We start from the raw sequence: 20,930 nt of genomic DNA on the forward strand, positions 1-20,930 counted from the left end.
TGCCGCTTTTGCTGCTGAAGAAAGCGGTGAATCTGCAGTGCACGTTACATTTTTGGGCTGAGTTTCTCTGCCAGTTACTTGGCTTTGGTTTCTGTTAATGGCTGTGTTTGGCTGTTGTCCCAACAGCTGCTGATTTTCCAGACACCAAACTCAGCAGAGATGGCATCTGCCTCTAGGTTAGGGCAGCAGGAAGATGTGTTACAGTAAGACTACTCCTGGAACTAGGCTGGTGCACATACTCCCTTCTGGGACAAAAAGAAGGAAAATGTTTTTTTCTCTTATGTTTCCACTGCACAAGGACAAACAAGCCAGAGTGAGCTGCTGTTAATCTCTCCCTCAGGGCTTTTCTAATTGCTTGTGTGGTTTGTCACTGTTGGTTGCACTAATGCAAGGCTGAAACCTGAAAGATTTACTTATGCAAACTTCTGAGGAGGGTAATGGCAAGTTTTTCTAGACAAGGCAAGAAACTGTGTGGAAGTCTTGAGGGCTTGCTCTGAGAAACAGAATCTGCTTCAGAGATGACCCTTAGCAGACCACTTCCTGCTGTTAGTCTATGATTTTATTTGCCTTTGCAGTCAACATGGACTAAGAGTAATAGGTGACCCTCAGAGCGTGCCCCAAGTCCTTAAGTATTTCTAATCCATCTTCAGGGAGCTCACCTTCCCAATGTCCTGCTTGGAACAAACTTGTGAGATAACAGCTGTCAATGAAATGATTGCCAAATGCTGTGAAGTACAGAGACTTGAGTGTGGAGCACCTTTTGAGCAGGATCAGCAGGTCTGTCACAACATCCCATGGACAGAACTGCCTATCTCCTTCTTGCCTGGTAATCACGAGTTGCATCTGGAGCTTGCCTGTGTACGGGGCCAAGGCATGCTCCATCTTGCTTGCCTGTAGCCAGTTCTGTGATCAGAACTGGGCTGGCATCTGATTCATATCCAAACCTATTTGCATTCCCTTTTGGTGGGATGACCTGAATGTGGTCCCCCACAGAGACATGAGGAACTTCCAATGAGCTATTTCAATCCAGGGCAAAGAAGGGCTTTTGCCACCAGCATTCTGAGGGTTTAAGACCAAAGTAAGTTGAAGTAAATATTGAAAGTCCTTCTTTAGAATCCAGTTGATAAAACTAGTTAAAAATATTTCTGTGTGTGGGATTGCAGTAATGTAAAGTAAATAATTTACATCCACAGAATTAGCAGGGAATGCAATGAACCTTGAGTTTTGTGCTGCAGCCCTGTCCTCATGTTACCTGCTAGGTAAAAGCCCAGTTGATTTTCTCCCTTCTCACAGTGGGAAAAGGCTCTCTGAAGCAAGGGGACACTGTCGTGTTTATTAAGTGGAGAGGGAGGGATAGGTATGCCAGGGAAAGCTTTCCATATTCATACTCTGCACGCCCTCTGCCCCAAGCACAGCCTGGACATGTTACCTGCCCTCCTGGCTGTCCCTGGTTCCTCTCTGGTGCATGGACACCTGGGCCCAGGGGAAAGCCACCTTCCTGGGGCCTGTCCCCATGCTGAGCTGTCAGTTCCTCTGGGGCACTTCCTTTATTTAAAACTGCTGGAGGAGCTGTCATAGTGTTTCTGATGGTTCATGGGTTCTGAACAGCTCCAGCAGCTCTCTGAGGAATGTGTGCTGCAGAGTTTGCAGGTGCTCTGTGTTCCATCTGTGGGCCTTGCTGCTCCAGCAGCTCCCACAAACGTGGAAATAAAATAACAAGCAGTCTTTGGAAACAAACTCGGTGTCCTCACACATCACTGTGAGGCAGGACATGAAACCATTGTAATCGTTAGTCCACGAGGAAGAATTTGTACACTTCCATGCAGCTGTTCCCCATGGTTAACCACCTCTGCTGGTGGGAATTTCTTGCTTGAATTACAGTCTGAGTTGTCTTTAAATGGTGGGGGGAAGAGCGCTTCATTCTCGATGGCCTTGAAAGGCATTTCAATTAATTCTGTCGTTGTTCAGCCCTCCACAGCCTGACCTGCAGCTGGCTTTGTCTCCGTGGCTCCTTGCTTGTCGGCAGAGGTTCTCTTCATCTCCTTCCTTTCTCCTCTCAGCAAAGACGTGGTGCAAAGCTGTTTTGTTTCAAGCAGAGGGAAATAGAAATGTTAGCCATCCTGTAGGTGTTTGGAGACAGGAAAGGTATCTGAAGCAGTATGAGACCCGAGTGGAAGCCAGCATGCAGGGAAAACCAAGTGCAGCCTAGTTAAAGTAAGCTGCAGCATTGGTGCATGGGGAGGGTGTTCTGTTTGCCTCCTGCTCATGACTGCTGCAGAGGCGCAAAGTACGAGCTGTGCTGGGGCAGCGTTATTAAGGTCATGTGAGACTGACTAATTAATTTCCTCTGGGCCTTTAAAGAAGCAACTTATGAGCAGCCCAATAACTTGACAAAACTCTTCTCTCAGAAAATGATGTATGGATCATTAATAAACCTGTACAAGGATCCAGTGGGTAGCACAATTACAATTATGGGGTGTTACCCTGCCACATACCACCAGCATTTTACAGAGATGTTAAATTTTTTTTTCCCCATTGTGATCTTTATTCTAGAGAGCAGCTCAGTTCTCTTCTGAAGAATTATAACTCTTACTATTCAGATCAAGAGAATCTGCAACTGACATATAATCAGGTAAGGATTTAGGAGTGAGAAACTCCACTAATCTGGACATCACTAATTAGTGCTCTCTTCTCCTCACAGCACTGGACTCCACTTGCTGTGGTGTTGCTATTGCACGACATGTCCCATCTAATGTAATAAATAAATAATGTAAAAATGTAATTGATTATTATTAGTTGATTATTTTTACGCCATTATTATGCAGCACTATTTCCCCGTTTTTCTCCAGCGAGAAGGCAGCACCCCATTCATTGAAGGAATCCTCTCAATATTCTGGGGTGTGCGACATCCTATCCGATTAAAGATCCAGGATGAGAAGCAGATACCCTCTTTTGTGACCCTGAAGTCAGCAGAGAATGTGGGGGTTTTCCCTAGTGAAAGGTAATGTATGCACTTCCCTGGGAGGCTAGCATTGCAAGAGAGCTCGTGTTGTGCCCTCGGTGGCTGTGGCTGGCTGCACTGCATATCCCAGATTCCCCAAGGGCCGTGGTGGTCGCTGGACAGCAGAGCCTTGCAACAGCTCCTGCTGGGCTGGAAGGTGTGTGTTTGTAGCATCTGTGTTTGGCCTCAGGCTGAGGAGCTGGAGGAGGCTGCTCTTTTTCATGGGAACTGACAATTCCTACACAAGGACTGGGAAATTGATGTGTATGAAATATAGGAAAGGACCCAAACAAACCCCTTGTGTTTCCATGTGCACTGATACTGGTAGCCCCTGAGGGGCCTCGTGTTGGTGCACACACTAGAGCACGAAGCCAGGATCTGGTAGGTAAGTGCTGAGGGATTGTCTGTGCCAGCTTACATTCCCAGGTATGTGAGGTCTGGAACCATTGCTGCTCAGGTGAAGTTCAAGTCAAGGAATGGATAGTGGCTTTGTCTGTGCAAAATTTGGTAAAAAAACCCCTTAAAATGCCCACAGACCAGCTGTTCCAGCTGCTGCCCATGGCATTTTATACCCCAGTGTGTTGTGCTCAGTGATACAGGTACTCAGTGTACTTTTCCTTTGTTTTGAACACTGTTTCCCCAACCTTGGTTGGTGAATTTGATGAGCTGAATCTTGTAATACAGAGGCAGAGCCAATGTTTGCCCTGAATGACTCCCTGATGAATTGAGTATTGCAGAGTTTATTTTTCTAATGACTTATTGTCTTAGGTTGCATGTGGGACATGTTGGAACTGAACTGGGGATTTAATTCTGCCACCTTTGCAGCTGTGGAGTTCCAGTAAAGTCCTCTTCCCCATCTCTGGCTGCTGAAATTCAGGGATGAATTTGGACAGGAGTGACTAGGAAAGACCCTGAGCTTTAGGCAGATCTGGCTCTCAGTTTACCTTGACCAGGTCTGCTGGTGTGGGGTGCAGGGCAGTTCTTAAAAAACTTGTGGCTGGTGGAAATCTGTATGCTAAAGTAAACATTCACTCATGATCCCAGAAACGTGGGGCTGCCCTGACATGCTTGAAGGTATGCAGAGCAGCTTGGCTGTCTGATCTTAAATTAACTTGGTAAATGTGTGGAATACAACCAAGATCTTGTTTGGCTTGTAAATTGGTGGTAGCTGAATATTGCTGGCAATACACAATATACATATACATATGAAATTCATTTTTAATATTGCACTACAAATTGGTTTATTCTCGGTCAGAGCAGTAACTGGATGAAGATCTTAGGCTGAAGATCTGTGGATCTTCAATGATTTATGGAAATATTGACATGAATGCAGGTTTTCTGAAAGGCTGGATGGAACTTTCTGCTCTCATACACAGCTGGTTTGGACAACCCAAGGGGCTGTGTGTAACTTAACCTGTGTAACAGACCTGTGCTCTGTAACTATTAAACAACAGTTTGTGTGTTTTGTGTGCCTGCCTGGTAGTCTGAGTGTGATTAATCCAGGATGTTGCTGTGAAACAGATCAGGAATTACTGCAAGTTGTTTAAGTTATGTCCTTGTTGATGTTCAACAGGTTTTAAATTGGATGTGTTACATTTGGGATCGCTGGTCATACTGTATTTTAATATTATTTTGTTATGACTTAAACTAAAATTACCATGCTGAAGTCTGTAAGTTGAGCAGGGATAGGAATGACATGATCCCTGGCCACAGGATAAACTGAAATCACCGAGTTAATGAGGAGCATTATCAGTGAATGATAACTACGTGTTTGGTCTTTCAGGGGAATGACTCGCTGGGGAGAGTTTGATGACCTCCATCACATCAGCGGGGATACACTGAAATCTCCTGAGGAACAGCCAGACCTCGAGCAAAGTTAGTGTCGGTGCTCTCAGGTTAACCAAAAATTCTGTGTTCTGTGACCGTGCCAAAGGCCTCTCACACGTCAGGCCCCCCCACCAGCAAAGGGAAATAAATCTCTTTGCTCTGCAGCATGTACTGCAAGCTGGGGAAACACCAGCCTAGGGCTGGTTATTGCTGTGCAGGTGACTTGGTGAACAGACAGTGGGAATGAGCTGTGCCTTTATCCAAGAAATCATTCCCAAGGGAGCAAAGCAGCAAACTGCAAACACTGCAATCAGCCTATTCCTCATTTTATTCCTATGCCTTATTCCTTTCCTGCTCCACCCCCTCAAAAATAATAAATAGTAAATAGTAAATGAAGCCCTTCACTGAGAGCCTCCTTCCCCTGGGGGTGCTGGCAGGGAGTGGCCAGCAGCTGCACACGATGTGTGGTTCTATTCTGTCCAGGTTATCCATGCTATGAAAGTCACACGCTCAGGTGCAGGAGGGAGCAGGAGCTTGAGTGTGCCACCCTGCCCCGGACCAGCAGCGACGCCACGGCCGTGCGCAGGAGGACCAAGCTCCCCACCATAACCAGGACAGAAGTAGAAACTCACAGGTTCTCTATCAATGGCCACTTCTACAACCACGAGGTAGGAGGTTTTAGGCTTGGCTTTGTCACCTGGGGGACAGGGAGCCCTGTGCAGTGAGTTGTGCCTCACGCTGACGCCGTGGTGTGGCTGTTCCTGTCGCCAGACATCAGTGTTCACTCCGGCTTTTGGGTCCGAAACCAAAATAAGAATCAACAGCCAGATGAGGACCAGACAAGTGATAGAACAGTTGCTTCGGAAGTTTAAGGTAAGTCTGCTGGCAGGAGGAGGCGTGGCTGTGTGCTGGAAACGTTCATTCCGATGTCCAGCAGTGCAGGAAAGATGGGGAATAGCTGGGTGAGGATGGTGCATGGAGCAGAGTGTAAAAAAACCCAGATGGGCAGCTTTAAATGTCTGGGACGGGCTTTCTCTGAGAGCCAGGTGTATGGGAAGATGGCAAGGTTCGAGCTAGAAGCACTGCTCAAGGGCAGTGCCATGCTGTCTGAAACAATTCATTTTCTTTATTTCCTTGGAACCATCTCCCACCAGCTACGTCGTATGCGGTCGGAAGTCGCTTCGCCCTTACTGCTGCATATTTCTCAAGCATCTTGATTTTGCATGGCTGCTTAGTGTTTAATTTATACTTTAATGGCCTTAAACTTCCCATTTAACTTGTCTAGAGACTTCGCTGTTGCAGAATTACTTTTTGTGGTTAGTAAGACTTGTGAGTGTCTTGGAAGGAAAACTTAACTTCTGGGAGTAATAGGGAAGGGAATTACAGAGCAGGGAGTAGAAGTGTAGGGAACAAATTGCAAAGTAAGCGTTCAAAAGGCTGTCAGGCACGAGGGTAGGTTACAGAGGTTTACCTTGATGGCAGCACAAATAGCAGATCTGCATGCAATCTGAGAGAAGTTAGCTATAGGAAGCAGTGAAGGATGCTGCAAGGGAAGCAGGCAGCAAAGATCTGGGCTTCCAGTGTGTTACTGATTTGGGCAGCATGGGAACACAGGGGTTAGGGCTGGGGAATATGGCAGCACAGCTTTCTGCCTTATCCAGATCCAGTATCTTTAACTCTCTTACGGACACGATCCCTGTCTCAGACTTTGATCCAAATCTCTGAGCTGAGACACACAGGGGAAATGTGCTGAGAGGGAAGTGCTGGGAAGGTCTGTGAGTCTGAGTGCATTTTCTTTTTTTTTTTCACAGATAGAAAACAGCCCCCATGAATTTGCACTTTACGTTATCCATGCATCTGGAGGTAAGCCAGCCACTGCTGCCTGATCACTTCAGCTCCAATCATTCTCTGTGTGTGTGGAATGTGTCCCTTGGGTTAACAGGACTTGTCCCAGGCCTCTGACCTTGTTTGTGCAGTGTGTCTGTGGTGTGGCATTTTGCCTTCTCATGGACCCTCCAGAGGTGTGTCCTCTGGAGAGGAAAAGCTGAATAATTGTATTGTGGGCCCTTTCAGCTGACAGCTTTGGATTGCTGAGTTCAAAGTACTCATTGTTCAGTGGAAAGAGGTTACTTCCATAGCAGCTTACTCTTACTTTTCCAGGAAAAGGGAGATTTGATCTTTAGTAAAGGGAACACCTGGGAGAATGGGAGGGAGCTGGGGGAGAAGGTATTTTAATGGCACAATATTAGGGACCTGTTAGGTATCTGTCAGTATGGGATCCGTGTCAGGAAAAAAGGCTGGTGACTGCAGGTGGTAGATGGAGCCCCTGTGGTACGTTCCATGCTTTATGACACTGCTTATAAATTCCAGAAAAGAAGCAGCTGAGGAGTAGAGATGTTCCCTTGCTGCACAGGCTGCTGCAGGGGCCCTCTGAGAAGGTTGCCAGGTTCTTTCTCATGGATGGGGACGTGGAGGAGATCAGCAGTGATGTATGTATATCCTCACTTCTCACAGTTCATGGAGTTGTTCTCAATGACCACAGTTAGCAGTGCCTTTCTTGTCTTCTCCTTATTAGGTTGCTCAGTACATTTCATTTCATCTTCCCTTTTTGGAATCCATTCTGCACAGAATAAATGAAGAGGAGGAGCAGGAGATTCAACAGACAACTGCAAGGTACACAGACACAAAATGAGGTGTCACAGAGTCCAGGGCAGTCTGTACCATTGGCTCATGAGCAGGACATACAGACGTGGCAGAGTGCAGGCAGAACACTGTGATGGGAAGGCTGAAGGGATTGGGAGGGTTTGTAATCCTTTCCCTGTCCTGCTGCTCTTAAAGATTCCATCATTAATACTGACTACACACAGAGTGGGGTCTTCAGAAAATTTGGACCCTGAGGGTAACTTCTCTTTCTTTTGTTTGCTGTTTGCTTTCTGGGCCTTTGACTGGCTCAGTTTTTACTTGCTGCTGCTCCCTTGGGAAGGGTAAATGCAGTACCACACACGGTACCATTTTGGTTCTGTAGCATTTAGGCCACATCAGTGCCAGCTGTCCCCTCACAACCTGAGGTGAGTGACGGAATCCCCCTGGCAGTAGCTCAAAATGCCCCACAGGTACAAGCCAGAGGAGCTCCCATATTTGTGAGCCTCTGAGTCCTGAGTCCAAGAACACTTAAGAGGCTGCAGCAGCACAGATCTGTTACTGCATGGTGGGCTGCTCATCATGGTGAACCAAAGTGTTCAGGAAACGTTTAGAAAATAGTAGACTTGCCTGCGTTGGGAAAGTTGGACACGGACACAAAAGCTGGGAATGGACACACACGTGACCAGCTCGCTGGAATTAGGGCTGGAAGTTTGCAGAGGGTATTTAAATGCCTTCTCCCTGTCAGGTACATAAGAGAGAAGAGGCTGATACTGCAGCACCTTCGCAGTCGAAGTGTGAAGAAAACAGAGACCACGGTGTGATGGGCCAGCCCCGGGAACACTGGGAACACTGGGAATGCTGGGGCTGCTGGAGGGCAGTCCTTGCTGCCTTCTGGGGCTGGTGGAGTGCCCAGTGGGAGAAGTCTCTCCTCACCTTTAACTCCTGCAGCGCTGGGGTGCAGGCTGGAAGCAGCCACGGAGATGCACTACATCAGATGCTGGATCTGACTTGGAACATGGGCAAAAACTCCCCTGAAGAGCCCAAGGCTTTAAATCCTGCTGATGTGTGACCTGGCACCAAGAGGCTGGCGTAGAAAAATACTGCAATAACCAATGTGCTGGTAGAAAATATGCAAACTAGGAATGTGGTTATCCCTCTGTTAAAGAAATATTGTATTATATTAGCAGAAAGCTTTTCAGTAGAGCCAAGTGGCAGAAGATATTTATGTATTTAAGACTGCAGGTAGAATTTCCATTTAAGTTATGAAATAATCTATGCAAGATGCCTGAAATCCACTGGCTTCAGGCTGGTGGGTGCTGAAACTGCTTGAGCTTTGAGCTGCTGTTAGGAAAACATAACTGGAAACTCTCCCCCTTAGGAGCTGCTTGGCTCTTAGCAATGACAGGGAATTTATTGCTGAAATACCTCGTGAACTGCAAAGTAAGAACTGACTGAACACTGTTGGCTCCTGAAAGGCACCTCGGTGGTTTCTGTAGTTGGAACCAGAGGCTGTGTTCCTGCCTGTGTGCTGTTTGGCAGGCATTGAGGGTGCTCAGTGAGAGGCTGTGTTACAGCCACGCAGGGCTGCAGTTTGCCCCCAGCCCCACGCAGGGCACGGCTCCCAGGTCCCTCCTGGCCGAGCTGTGCTCGGTGTTAGAGCTCCAGCTGCAGAGATGTCAGTAAAATAAACCTGTGCACAGCTCCTTGTCCTCCTGGGCAGCTGGTTGTTTTGGCTGGTGTCTGCGCCTCCCCTCAGCTGCCTTTGTCTCATGCAGGTGACAGGTACCTGCGAGGGAGGGAAGGCATGTGCAGAACGTGGTGCCCAGAGATTGGGTGGAGTAAATCAAATTGGAAAACTTCACACTGCTGGCGTGTGAATTCAGAAAGTGGAGGTCAAGGTGCTGGTATTGAAGCTGCTCAGGTTGCAGCAAGTGCCTTATTTCAAAGTACAGTTTATTATCCTGCCCAGGAAAATGGTTAGGGACAAGGGAGCACAGAGGGCAGAAATAAAAACAATTCACAGCCAAGAGGCAGGAATTAAACAGGCCATTTCTGTCACCATCTGATGTTCAAGACTTGAATCCCCTTCAGTTCTCTTGTCTTGCTGAGTTGGGACTGTCACTTCTGTGGGACAGCCCTGGGACAGCACACAGGGCTGGTGCTGCTGGCCAGGACTACAGGGAGTGAAACGAAGCTGTGACTCCTGTGGGCTTGGTTCTTTCTGAGGGCTGTGCTGTCTAAATGAACTGTTCCTGACAAATACAGGCAAGAGCAGGGGAAGAATTTCTTCCAAGGTATTCTGGTTTGGACACGAAGCCATTACCCACAGAAACAGTGATTACAGTCTGTATCTTACCTGAATTTGTACATTGAGCTCATTTGCACTTACACTTCATAAGCGTAGGATTTAAAATGCCTTTCTTTGTTTTGTTCTGTGACTGTTTGGGACAATACAGTAACATTTCACACCAGAAGATGGTGGCCACAGCCAAACCCTGAATTTCCATCACTTGGCTTATTGTTTCGGTGGAATTCCTCGCAGGGATTCAGCCTCCCTCTGAACCAAATGTGGCTTTTTGCCACTTGGTTTGCTGTAAATGCTCCCCGTGCTGTTTGTGTCACTTGCCCAGCGCGGACCTTCCCATGAACCGTGCAGCTCCTTCTGCCCACAGCATTTTCTCACTCCTTTCGATGAGTTCCGGACCCTGGAAAAAGGAAAACCCCTGGGATCAGTAGTGCCAGGAGGGTGACTGATGTGTCTGTGACCTGTTCAGTGAGCTGGCAGCAGCGGGGCCTGTCCTCTGACCTTGGCACAGCACGACACCGTGTGCAGGGCACAGACACATCTGTCACTGCAAATGCACATTTGGTTTTGCTGTTCAGCTGAGCTGGCCTTAGACTTGGTCAGAAAAATACTGAAATGCAGTTCTGGTAGGAAGAACCAGAATAATCCTTTGGGAATGTGCTGTTCACATCCAGGGGTGAAAAAAAATATTAATAAAAGAGAATTCCTTCTGTTGTCACATTTCAAGCCAAGACTTGGGGAAAAAACATAATAAAAGCTTACGGGTCAGGGGTGGTTTGTTAAGGAATAAAGAGAGAAGCAGGGAAGATGGGATTTACTGGAGGGTGGAGAGGAGCCAAGGCGGCTCTGGGGTATGAAGTTCAGCGGGCTGAGACAGCACAGGGAAGGCAAGAGGGAAACAGAGGCAGAGAAATCAACAGGGAAATGCTTTGGCCTAAAAGTCCATCACACGCGCTAATTAATGGGCACGAGAGCAGGAGGCGGCGTTCGGCCGAGCTCGGCTCGGTTCGGCTGAACTCGGAGCCGCGGGCGCGTTCGGCCGGGTTCGGCTCTGTTCGGAGCAACTCGGAGCCGCTCGCTGACTACGGCCGAGCTCGTTCGGTTCGGCTGAACCCGGAACCGCGGGCGCGTTCGGCAGAGTTCGGCTCCGTTCGGGGAACCTCGCAGCCTCTCACTGCGTTCGGCCGGACTCGACTCGGTTCGGCCCGGATCGTAGCTGCTCACTGCGTTCGGCTAAGCTCGGCTCAGTTCGGCCCAAATCGGAGCCGCTCGCCGGAGTCGGACGAGCTCGCGTCGGCTCGGCGGAGCTCGGAGCCGCTGGCTCCGTTCGGCGCGGCTCGGCTCGGCTCGGCTCGGCTCCCTGAGGCGGCGCGGGCCGGGCCGAGGCGCTGCCGGGCAAGCGGCGCCGCCTCACGCTGAACACGCCCAGCTCCGGGTTCTGCTGCTGCCGCGGCCCGGCCCTCGCACGGACACGGACGGGAGCGCGGGTCAGGCAGGAGATCATTAGGCTGTGACTGCAGTCGCGCTAATCAATGGGCACGAGAGCAGCAGCCAGGGTTCGGCCGAGCTCGGCTCGGTTCGGCCGGACTCGGAGCCGCTCGCTGTATTCGAAGCTCAGCTCGGTTCAGTTCGACCGACCTCGTAAAGTTCACTTTGGTTCGGCCGATCTCGCGTTGGTTCGGCTTGTTTAGTTCGGTTCGGCTTGTTTAGTTCGGTTCGGCTGAACGCGGTTCCGTTCGGTTCCGTTAACCTCGATTCGGCAAATCTCGGCCAGGTTCGGCCCTTCGGGAACGCTCGTGCATTATCGGCTGCACTCGGCCGGACTCGGCTCTTCGGCCGGAGAGGAGCGCTGCGGTGCAATGGCGCCTGTGGCCGGAGCGCGCTGCGCAGCCTGGGCTCCGTGAGGGCGCGGAGGGCCGGAGCAGCCGCCCCGTCCGCCTCACCCGGTCCCTTGCGCACCGCAGCTCGCCCTGCAGCGCCCTGCGGCCGTCGCCGTGCCGTGCCGTGCCGTGCCGTGCCGTGCCGTGCCGTGCCGTGCCGTGCCGCGCCGTGCCGTGCCGTGCCGTGCCGTGCCCGGGCGCGGTGCTGAGGTGAGGGCCGGAGCGCGGGACGCGTTCGTGCCGGCCCCGCGGCTCCGGGATCTGCTCCGTGGGATGAAGGCCCTGCCCGCCCCGGCTGCGGTGCCAGCGCTTTGCAGCGTGAGAAACGAAGTTCGCTCTTGGGAATTTTTAAAGGTTTGTTAAGGGATGAAGTGCGGCGCTGGCGTGCTTGGCTGTAAACCGTGTTCTCTGTATTCTGTTACATTTCAGGGGGTTCGTGCATATCCATGAGAGTTTATACGTATTCAGACAGTCGAGTTCAGATGTTCTTTTGCTTGGTTTTAACCTTTCACTTGTCTTCGTGCCGCCTTGTGGATTACGCCAATATATTTTATTTCTTGCTGTGGTGCCATCCCGTTTTGTTTTCACTCCCTCGTTATTTGATAACGAGGGTCAGTAAATTCTTCTTTTTTTCGGTGCTCTGGTTTCTGTTTCAGTTGCCTTGTGTTTTAGATAAGACAGTCCCCGAATGTGGGAAATCGCCTGATTATTTCACACCATTTTCTGAGTTACTTACGTGCGAAAGCATTTTAACATTTTACAGTCTCCATTATGCTACAGCCTAAATAGTATCTATTACACTGCTGTGTATGAAAGGTGCATACATGAACTGGCAGATTATACTTTATCAAGAGCAGTAATTACAGACTGTACTCTGTCAGGATTTCTGTGGTCAGTAGTAACTTGCCAGAGCTGATGCACAAATGCCAAAGGCAATAACTCTGTTTGTTGTTTATAATTCTGGGCTGGGCTGAGCTCTGTTTTCCGGGAGGCAGCGGGATGGGTGTCCCTGTGCCACCCCCATGGTCCCAGGGAGAAGCTGCTCCTGTGGCTGCAGCTGAGGGTCAGTGGGAAAACAGGAACAGTCCCGATGGAAACCAGTAGAAAAACTGGTTTTGCTGGGTTGTGGACTTGATGTTTTCCCCCTGATTCTGTGTGTTTTGCCTTAGGAAACAGGAACTGGGGACCAAGACGTTTTGTTACCTTAGAAGGGATGAGTTTATGTGATTTATTTCCTGACCCACCTGGAACGATTTGGGTCTCAGGAGGCACCTGAGAGCCAAAGCCAGCTCCTCTCAGGAGGAGCTGAGAGGCCCTGAGGGATGAGGACACTGCAGCAGCTCCTCTCAGGAGGAGCTGAGAGGCCCTGAGGGGTGAGGACACTGCAGCAGCTCCTCTCAGGAGGAGCTGAGAGGCCCTGAGGGATGAGGACACTGCAGCAGCTCCTCTCAGGAGGAGCTGAGAGGCCCTGAGGGATGAGGACACTGCAGCAGCTCCTCTCAGGAGGAGCTGAGAGGCCCTGAGGGGTGAGGACACTGCAGCAGCTCCTCTCAGGAGGAGCTGAGAGGCCCTGAGGGGTGAGGACACTGCAGCTGGAGTGCTGAGACTGCCTGGCTGTTGTCTGCTCAGTCTCCTGGGGTTCCATGGCTCCCAGCTCTGCACACCCTCAAGGCAGGGGTGGTTTTTAAATGTTTTTCTGCAGCAGCTCCCTCCCTGCGTGAGAGCTGCCTCAGCCTGGCTGAGTGTGGGGATATCCAGCTCTTCCTTAGGGCTTGGAGCACGGCAGGGTGCAGAGCTCGTGGGCAATCCTGCTTAAACACTTTTAATATCAAAACACTTTAAAACAGAGACTTGGAGGAAACAACACGTGAAAGTCTGTTGCAAGCACGGGTACCAGCTGTCTTTGTGAAAGATCCACATTGATGGGTGTCTTGTCAAAGCAGTCTGGGGCCAGAGAGTGTCCAAAAGGCTTCATTAACCCCTTGTGTTCTGCTGGCAGGGCAGTGTCTGACCCCAGCCCTGGGGGCTGTGTGGGGATTCCTCCCTGGAGCAGGGTCACCCCCTGAGGATGAGCCACGGAGTCGCTGGAGCAGGTGAGCATCTCTTTGTGCTTGGGGGTTGTTGTTGATGGTTTTAGTGCCACTGCTTCCATGTCAGTGTTCATTCTGAGCACTGATCCTGCAGCTGGGTACCTCGGCCAACAGGGATTAGAGGCAGCTCTCGGGCCCAGAGCAGGTGCTGTCCCACAAAGAGCCCCTGAACTTGCTGAGATGGACACAGGGGTGCACTGGACTTGGGGCTGATAGTGAGTGTTGCCAGGTGGTTACTGTGAGGTTGAACTGGAGCTTTGTTAGAAAAGCCATCGGGTGTAATGGAAATCCATGGAAAACAGGTGGTTGGTACACTAGCTGATGGTAGGCCTTGGGCTTTTCTTCTTTTCTTTAACCTGTTCTTAAGAGATCCCCAAAACTGCAAAATTTAAAGTTGGGGCATGGGGGGAATGTGGGGGTGAAAGTTGCTTTTTGTTTTTTTAAGAATTGCTGTGCATTTTGGTATGTCAAGTGACACTACCAAAACAGAATTGGAATACCTGAACTTCAGGACTCTGCACTTAATTCTTTTAATGTGTTTGTGTGGGTGCAGGAAATGCCAAATCCCAAAGCAATTCTATGTCTGTGACTTCAAGTGCAACATCTTTAAATCTCAGTGTGGGCTTTTCAGATGGATGCAAATGGTCTAAAGGCCTTTCTTGTGTCCCAAAAGCAAAAATCCTTTCTCTGTGAGGTTTTGGAGGGGTTTCTCTCTGGGATTTCTTGTGATGCAGCGTCCCAGGTGTCCCTTCCTTTGTGCCAAGTCCAGTGGTAAGGGATTGAATGACTGACAGCTGGGGTCTGGGATGAAAATGGTTCTGTTAAAATTAGGCAAAGATGCAGTAAGAAAAATGAGCATCCTTTTAATGTCTGAAATAGTTAGGAATAAAAACGCTGGGGAGGGGCACTTTTATGTTTGTTTGGTGTCACCTCTCATGGATAAAACCCCGTAGCGAGCAATCAGAGCAGAAATATGAAAGCTGGGATCCTTTGACTCCTGCAGTGGACTTAATTGTCTTTTCCTCCTCTCTTTCAGGACAGGAAAATTCATCAAACTCCTCCCATCTTTGCCAAAAGCTTTGGTGTCTAAGCAGCCAAAGCCAAGAGGCTTCAGCACCAGGGGTCGGCGCTGGAGGGCTCCTGGTCCTGCCCACGCTGTGGGGTAAGTCAGGGGGACACAGCCTTCCTCTTTTCCTCTCTGTGGGAATAACTGCCATGGGAATGCCCTTTCTGACAGCCCAGCCCTCGCCGTGCCTGCTGGAAGAGGGCAGAGGTGAAGAGGCAAATGCCAGAGCTCCCTGGGATGATGGAGCTGTGGTGTTTGGCTGTGTCCAGAGGGGCAGGCTGGGCATTGCTTGTGCACCTCAGGACTGCTCTGGGCGTTCAGGAGCTCTCGGTGTATCCCAACCTCCTGCAGGGCTGGGTTGGGCACAGAGACAGGGGGAGGGAGGGCTGGGAGGATTTGGGAGCAGTGGGAGGAAGTGAGGGATGGTGCTGGGCACTGATCAGCCTGTGCTCGTGTCAGTGCAGCCACGCAGGGCACTGGGATCTGGGAGCAGCTCCGGCTCTCCTGGTGCTCAGGGATGCAGGGTCCGAGGGACTGCGTTTACCTGAGGCTGCCCAGGTCAGCAGGAACAAGGGGGAATGTGGGGCCAGAGCTGTGCTCCATCAGGCTGTGCTGCCCTCTGGGCACAGAGTCTCTGGGCTGAGGAGATGAGTTTCCTGCAAGTGCTTGGATGAGCAACCCAGGGAAAACGGAGTTCAGGAATTGCATCCACTGCTGGAAACATTGCCTTAGGTCTGCTTAGTTTGTGTCTGTGAGAAGTGGCATTTGGGCTGGAGAGGTGCTGTTGGGAACAAAAGATGGAGTAAATCCTCTCCAGGGATGTGCAGTGAAGGACTGAGTGGGAGGGAAGGGGAGTATTTATAAATGATATCAATATTTCTCCAAAGATTGGGGTGGAGCAGTGATGGGGGTGGTTGGGTTTGGCCTGGGCCTTCTTACTCCTTAAGCAATTTTTAAATTCTGTTGTATGATTTACTGTCAAGTATCTTTCTAACAAAAACTGACAGAAATTTAGGTCAAGGATTAGAACTTAGGTCCATTCAGTGCAAGATCTTGCCAAGGCTGGGGTGGTTACTGCTCTCACACAGGTTACTTGTTAATCCTGTGTCAGATGTCCCTCAGTGCTGGGCAGGAAGGGTGAGGGTTTGGCTCAGGAGTTGTGCAAACAAGGCCTGTGTGATGGTCACTTATTGTGCTTTTCAGGGAGCCAGGGCTGGCACAAGGGCTCGTGCAGGTCCTGGTCTGGCACTGGGGCTGCTGCCCTTTGGAGCCTTTGTAAAGGTAGCAGTAAAGAGCATTTTGGGGACTGTTTTCAGAATTTTGAGTTTTAGAATTCCTGTCCCCAGCCTGTTGCTAACCCTGTTGATCTGCTCTGGTTCCAGGCTGCCTGTGCTGGAGCACCCTGGTCCCTGCCGTGCCCAACGCCTGAGACACAGAGAGCCCTGTCCAAAGTGGCCTTTGCCTCCTTGTCAGGAATTTGGCAGCAGCCCCAGGAGCAGGCTGGAGGTGAGAACGGGGTGCTGGGAACTGAGGAGTGTTTATCTGGGGTGGGGGGAGGAGTTGGCCCCAGGTGCTGAGTTGAAGCAGGATCAGGGTGACAGAGGCTGTGTTTTGTGCACCCTGAGAGTTTCCATCCCCTCTGGAGAGTCCCTGCTGATGGAATGAGGCAGCACAGGGAGCAGAATGAAGTGTGCACCTCCTGTGGGCATTGCTGGCCTTTGTGTCTCTGTTGTGCCATCAGAGTGTGGCAGTTTGCTGCTGTCACTGCCACCCCACCTGGGGGCTGTGTCCTCCTGGCAGCCCTTGCCAGCCCCAACACGAGCTCCAGGGGTGCCTGTGTGCCACGCTGGCAGGGTTTGCTGGGAATGTGCCTCATCCCTGGGAGGGTCCTTTTGTCCCTGGGCTGCTGGCAGAGCTTTGGGCTCGCCAGCCTCAGAGTTTGGTGGCAGCAGTCCCTGAAGGGAGAGGGGCAGGAGGATGTGAGAGTGGGGCTGTCAGAGCCCTCTGTGTGCTGGGGGTGGATTTGCACTGCAGGGAGTCAGGGTCCCCTTCCCAAATCAGCCCAACAGCTCCCGAGGGCTCTCAGAGAAATAATTTATTCTTTACTTCCCTTTGTGGCAATTTAATCTCCACCCTGCTCTTGAGGCAATCCTCCCATGTGTGAGAACATGAGGCTTGACTCCATTTTTCTCAGAAGGCTGATTTATTATGTTATAGAATATATTAAAATACTACATTAAAACTATACCAAAAGAACAGAGAGAGGAAGGATCAGAAGGCTACAAAGAACAAGAATAGAATAGAATAGAATGCATAACAAAAACCTGTGCCTGCTCACAGCCTTGGCCCAGGTGGCTGTGGTTGGTCACTAACTGAAAACAATCCACATGGACCAATGGAAGATGCACCTGTGGCATTCCACAGCAGCAGAGAGTTATTGTTTACATTGCTTTCCTGAGGCTCTCAGCTCCTCAGGACAGGAAGAATCCTAGCAGAGGATTTTTCATAAAATATCATGGCTACACCCTGCCATGAGCAATTCCTTGATTCCTCTAGGAGAAAACCTCACAGCAGAGGCAGTTTGCAATGGAGGCCAGAGTTGTGTTTGGAGCAGAGAATGCTGAGAGCTGCATCTGCCTGTGCTGCCACAGCCTGACAACAGCCACATGGAACAGCCTGGGAAAAGGGGACAGGGGGAATTTCTGATTCCCCAGAAGAACATGAACTCACAGCCATCGGGGCCTGACAGTCCCCTCCAGCCAGAGCTCAGCACACATCCACAGAGGTAAGTCCAGCATCTGAAACAGAAGAAAAGAGAAGAAAAAGGTGATTTATTTTGCTTCAAAGTCATTTCCAAGTTCTTAAAGCCCAACCAACATTTGCTCTTGATTTTGGTTGGGTGAATCATGAGCAGTAGATTATGGCATTCCTTTAGCTGAAAACCTGGTGTACTTTAGAGGGGACACAAGAACTGTTTGTGTAGGAAAGTGTGAGGGGATGCTAGGGGGGTGAGGTGGCATTTTTGAGGGAATTGCTGAGGTCATTGCTCACTGTGTCCTCCTTCCTTGGCAGCAGGGAAGGGAGAAGAGGATCCCTGTGGGATGAGACTGGAGAGAGCGAGCAGAGGAGCGGCCTCGAGCTGGAGCAAGGCAAAGGGACCTCCCTGTGGGCAAAGGGACCTCGGTGCTGTCACCAGGGCACCTGTGAGGGACAGAACAGACACTTGGAGGTCACACAGAGGTGAGGAGTGGATGGTTTGGGGCAAAATCTGAGTTTATCTGCAGTGAAACAAGCAGGGGATACTTAGGAGGGAAAAGCTGAGGCGATGAGTTCACCCACCCTGGCACAAGTTGTGTTGGCACAGACTGGGGCCAGAGGTGAAGGTCAAGCCAAAACCAACCCTGCTCAACCTCTAAATCCCACGATCAGTTTTACAGACTGCACACTGAGGGATTGAAAATACATAACAAATATTAGCCAAGAGCATTAATGATTCCTGGGAACCCCATTACTGTGTTGTCATGGAACTCTTAACGCAGTTTTGAGCTTTTGATGACATAATGCATTTTTTAATTTGGATTATTCACTGAGTGGGACATGGGGTTTATTTGGATTTCAAAGCTCTCATGGTGGCCCTGACACTGCTCAGGAGCTGGTAGGCAAAGCAGAGTCAGAACTCCTGGCAGGCACAGGGTGTTTTCCCCCATAGTGGATTGCAGAGGAATTGTCTGGGACCTGGATTGTCCCTCTGGCTGACACCGCTTGCTGTGATTTGTATAATTCCATAGCTTTAATTCCCAAAACTTCCCAGCCCAGGGGTTTGAGCTGACAGGGCAGGACAAAGATGGTTCTCTGTGTGGTGCCCAGATTTGGGGTTCTCTTTCAGCTTTGCTAGTTCTGATGAATTACATCCATAGCCCCAAATTCCTGCTCCATTCCCACTGCAGTAACCTCACAGTGCCTCATGGAGTGTGGATGTTCCCATGCAGAGCTGCTGCCTCGAGCACCAGCCGTGTCAGGAAGCAGCAGAGCTTCCCAGGAAGCTGAGCAGCACTGGGACAAGGACAGGTTTACGTTCCATAGAGCTGGCTGTTTATAACCCTGACCCCAGTGACGTCCCTGGGATCACTTGACAGAGCTGATGGAACTGAGCTGATGTTCACTCCCCTGGGCTCAGGCTCCAGCTGATGTTCCAAAGCAGGAGGAGGCAGTGGCTGGATGAGCTGGGGACAGCTCTCCCTGCAGGAGCTCAGCTCCTTTCACAGCCTCAGCAGTGGCCTCCACGAGTTCTTTTCCCTCAGGAAGGAGATCCACGTCCCTGTCTCCAGTGCACCTCCAGTGGGACCCACCTGTGAAAGCTTTCCACCACTTCTGCACCTGCACTTCAGCTGGCTCCCTGGAAAACTCCAAACATCATCCCACTCCATCCTCTGATTTTCAGGTATCTCTGAGGGCTATTGCTTGGAATTTAATATCTGTGGGGGAAGATTGCCTTGGCTTTAATGCTGCTGGTAGAGAATGGCCCCAGGCTGGAAAGGAGGAAAGGGATTTGGGGTGGCTGGGAGATCCCTGGCAGCTGTGTGGGAGCTCTAAACCAGGAACTGCTGTCTGAGCCTCCATTCCCAGGTAATGCCAGCTGCTCCTTGGGGTCCTTCTGGGCTGCAGCACCTCCGTGTGCCTGGGCAGAGCAGCCACGGTGCAGGCAGTGCCCTGCAGATCCCAAGGACAGGAGGTGCTGCTGCCTTTGGGGGCTTCTGGCCTCCCCCTGCCCTGAGGGAACAGCAGGGAACACTGCTGGCAGCGAGCAGGAGACGCCCAGGCCTCTGGGCTAGAAAATCAGCCCTGGCCTCAGCAGCCTCCATCGTTTTGGCCTGGCAGCACTCACCTGCAGGAAACGCTCTCTGCCATTCTCAGAGGAACTTCAGCCATGGAACAAGGTAACCCTCAGGACTTGACTGTTTCTCCCTGCAAAGGGACGTGGCATGAGCACATTTACAGCTGGGTGAATCCTGGAAAGGACAGAAGGATCAGGGTTATGGGGAAGAGTGTGGTGCTGTCATGTCAGGTGCCAGCAGTTCTGCCTGCAGCCATTGCAGGGGCTGGCACGTAAAGCAGTGTTAGCAGAAGGGAAGGAGCTGCATTTCTTTAGGAGTTCTCTTACTGGCAGCAGTCATTCATCGTGATCCTGGGATTGGCTCAGGTGCTTGGAGCAGGCTGCTGAGAAGGCCAAAATTCTGTGTTCCACGTGCAGCTGGGCCAGTCATTGCTCAGTGATGATCCTCATGGCTCTGGAAATAAAGAATAAATAGTTTTCACTGGCTTTTCCACACGAGGGGTTTTTCCATTGGAGACTGCGAGGCACAGGGAAAGAGGGGAGAGGAAGGAGAGCATCAGGTCTGAGCTGGCAGGTGCTGGACGGGCGGGCAGAGCAGGAGCGAGCCCTGCGGGGCTCCAGTCCCACACCGGGCACAGCTGAGCGGGAGCAGCCGCAGCAGCCATCCCGAGCGGCTGCTCCAGCGGCGGCCCCGCTCGTCCGGCGGGGATCCCGGGCCGCGGCGGCCGCAGTGCCGGTGCCGGGGGGGTCCGGGCCCGGCACGGGCGCTCTCCGTGTCCTGCCCGCCTCCAGCCGCGATCCAGCAGATTCCCGTCTGCTCCGGGGAGTCGCTGTGCTGCTGGCGGGCCCGGCACCGGCACGGCACCGGCACAGCCCCGGCCGGAGCGTGCAGGAGCCCCGGCGGGACCCCAGCCCCGCTCCCAACACCCGCACCCGGCCCGCCGAGGAGGCAGCGGCACCGGCAGGAGCAGGACCCGGACCCCGATCCCAGCCCCACCTGAGCGCCTGGGACGCCGCGCAGTGCCGGGAGCGGCCCCGCTCCGGCTCTCCGAGCGGCGGCCCCGCGGTATCCCGTGCTGAGCATCCCCCGCAGTGCCGGGAGCGGCCCCGCTCCGGCTCTCCGAGCGGCGGTCCCGCGGTGTCCCGTGCTGAGCATCCCCCGCAGGAGCCGGGACGGCCCCGCTCCGGCTCCCCGAGCGGCGGCCCCGCGGTATCCCGTGCTGAGCATCCCCCGCAGTGCCGGGAGCGGCCCCGCTCCGGCTCTCCGAGCGGCGGTCCCGCGGT

General features: G+C 51.6%; 1 protein-coding gene across 13 annotated transcripts in view; it reads left to right on the forward strand.

Moving 5' to 3' along the window:
• The window catches only part of LOC135298577 (ras association domain-containing protein 6-like), a 73,403-nt gene extending 53,276 nt beyond the window's left edge, over nt 1–20,127 (forward strand). For 10 of the 13 annotated variants that reach the window (XM_064416302.1, XM_064416303.1, XM_064416309.1 and 7 more), the window contains 15 exons: nt 2,554–2,632; nt 2,850–3,001; nt 4,785–4,876; nt 5,312–5,496; nt 5,600–5,701; nt 6,640–6,691; nt 7,199–7,317; nt 7,404–7,501; nt 8,217–12,010; nt 13,656–13,749; nt 14,783–14,908; nt 16,195–16,318; nt 17,369–17,597; nt 17,885–18,052; nt 19,114–20,127. In XM_064416302.1, the coding sequence (XP_064272372.1) occupies nt 2,554–2,632; nt 2,850–3,001; nt 4,785–4,876; nt 5,312–5,496; nt 5,600–5,701; nt 6,640–6,691; nt 7,199–7,317; nt 7,404–7,501; nt 8,217–8,292 (955 nt within the window). In that variant the 3' untranslated portion in view covers nt 8,293–12,010; nt 13,656–13,749; nt 14,783–14,908; ... (2 more) ...; nt 17,885–18,052; nt 19,114–20,127. The remainder of the gene's footprint in view (nt 1–2,553; nt 2,633–2,849; nt 3,002–4,784; nt 4,877–5,311; nt 5,497–5,599; nt 5,702–6,639; nt 6,692–7,198; nt 7,318–7,403; nt 7,502–8,216; nt 12,011–13,655; nt 13,750–14,782; nt 14,909–16,194; nt 16,319–17,368; nt 17,598–17,884; nt 18,053–19,113) is intronic. The other 3 variants (XM_064416314.1, XM_064416315.1, XM_064416313.1) reach the window with 3 other exon arrangements.
• Nucleotides 20,128–20,930: the final 803 nt, after the last annotated feature.

The sequence above is a fragment of the Passer domesticus genome, chromosome 4, assembly GCF_036417665.1.
Source record: "Passer domesticus isolate bPasDom1 chromosome 4, bPasDom1.hap1, whole genome shotgun sequence".
Lineage (NCBI taxonomy): Eukaryota > Metazoa > Chordata > Aves > Passeriformes > Passeridae > Passer > Passer domesticus.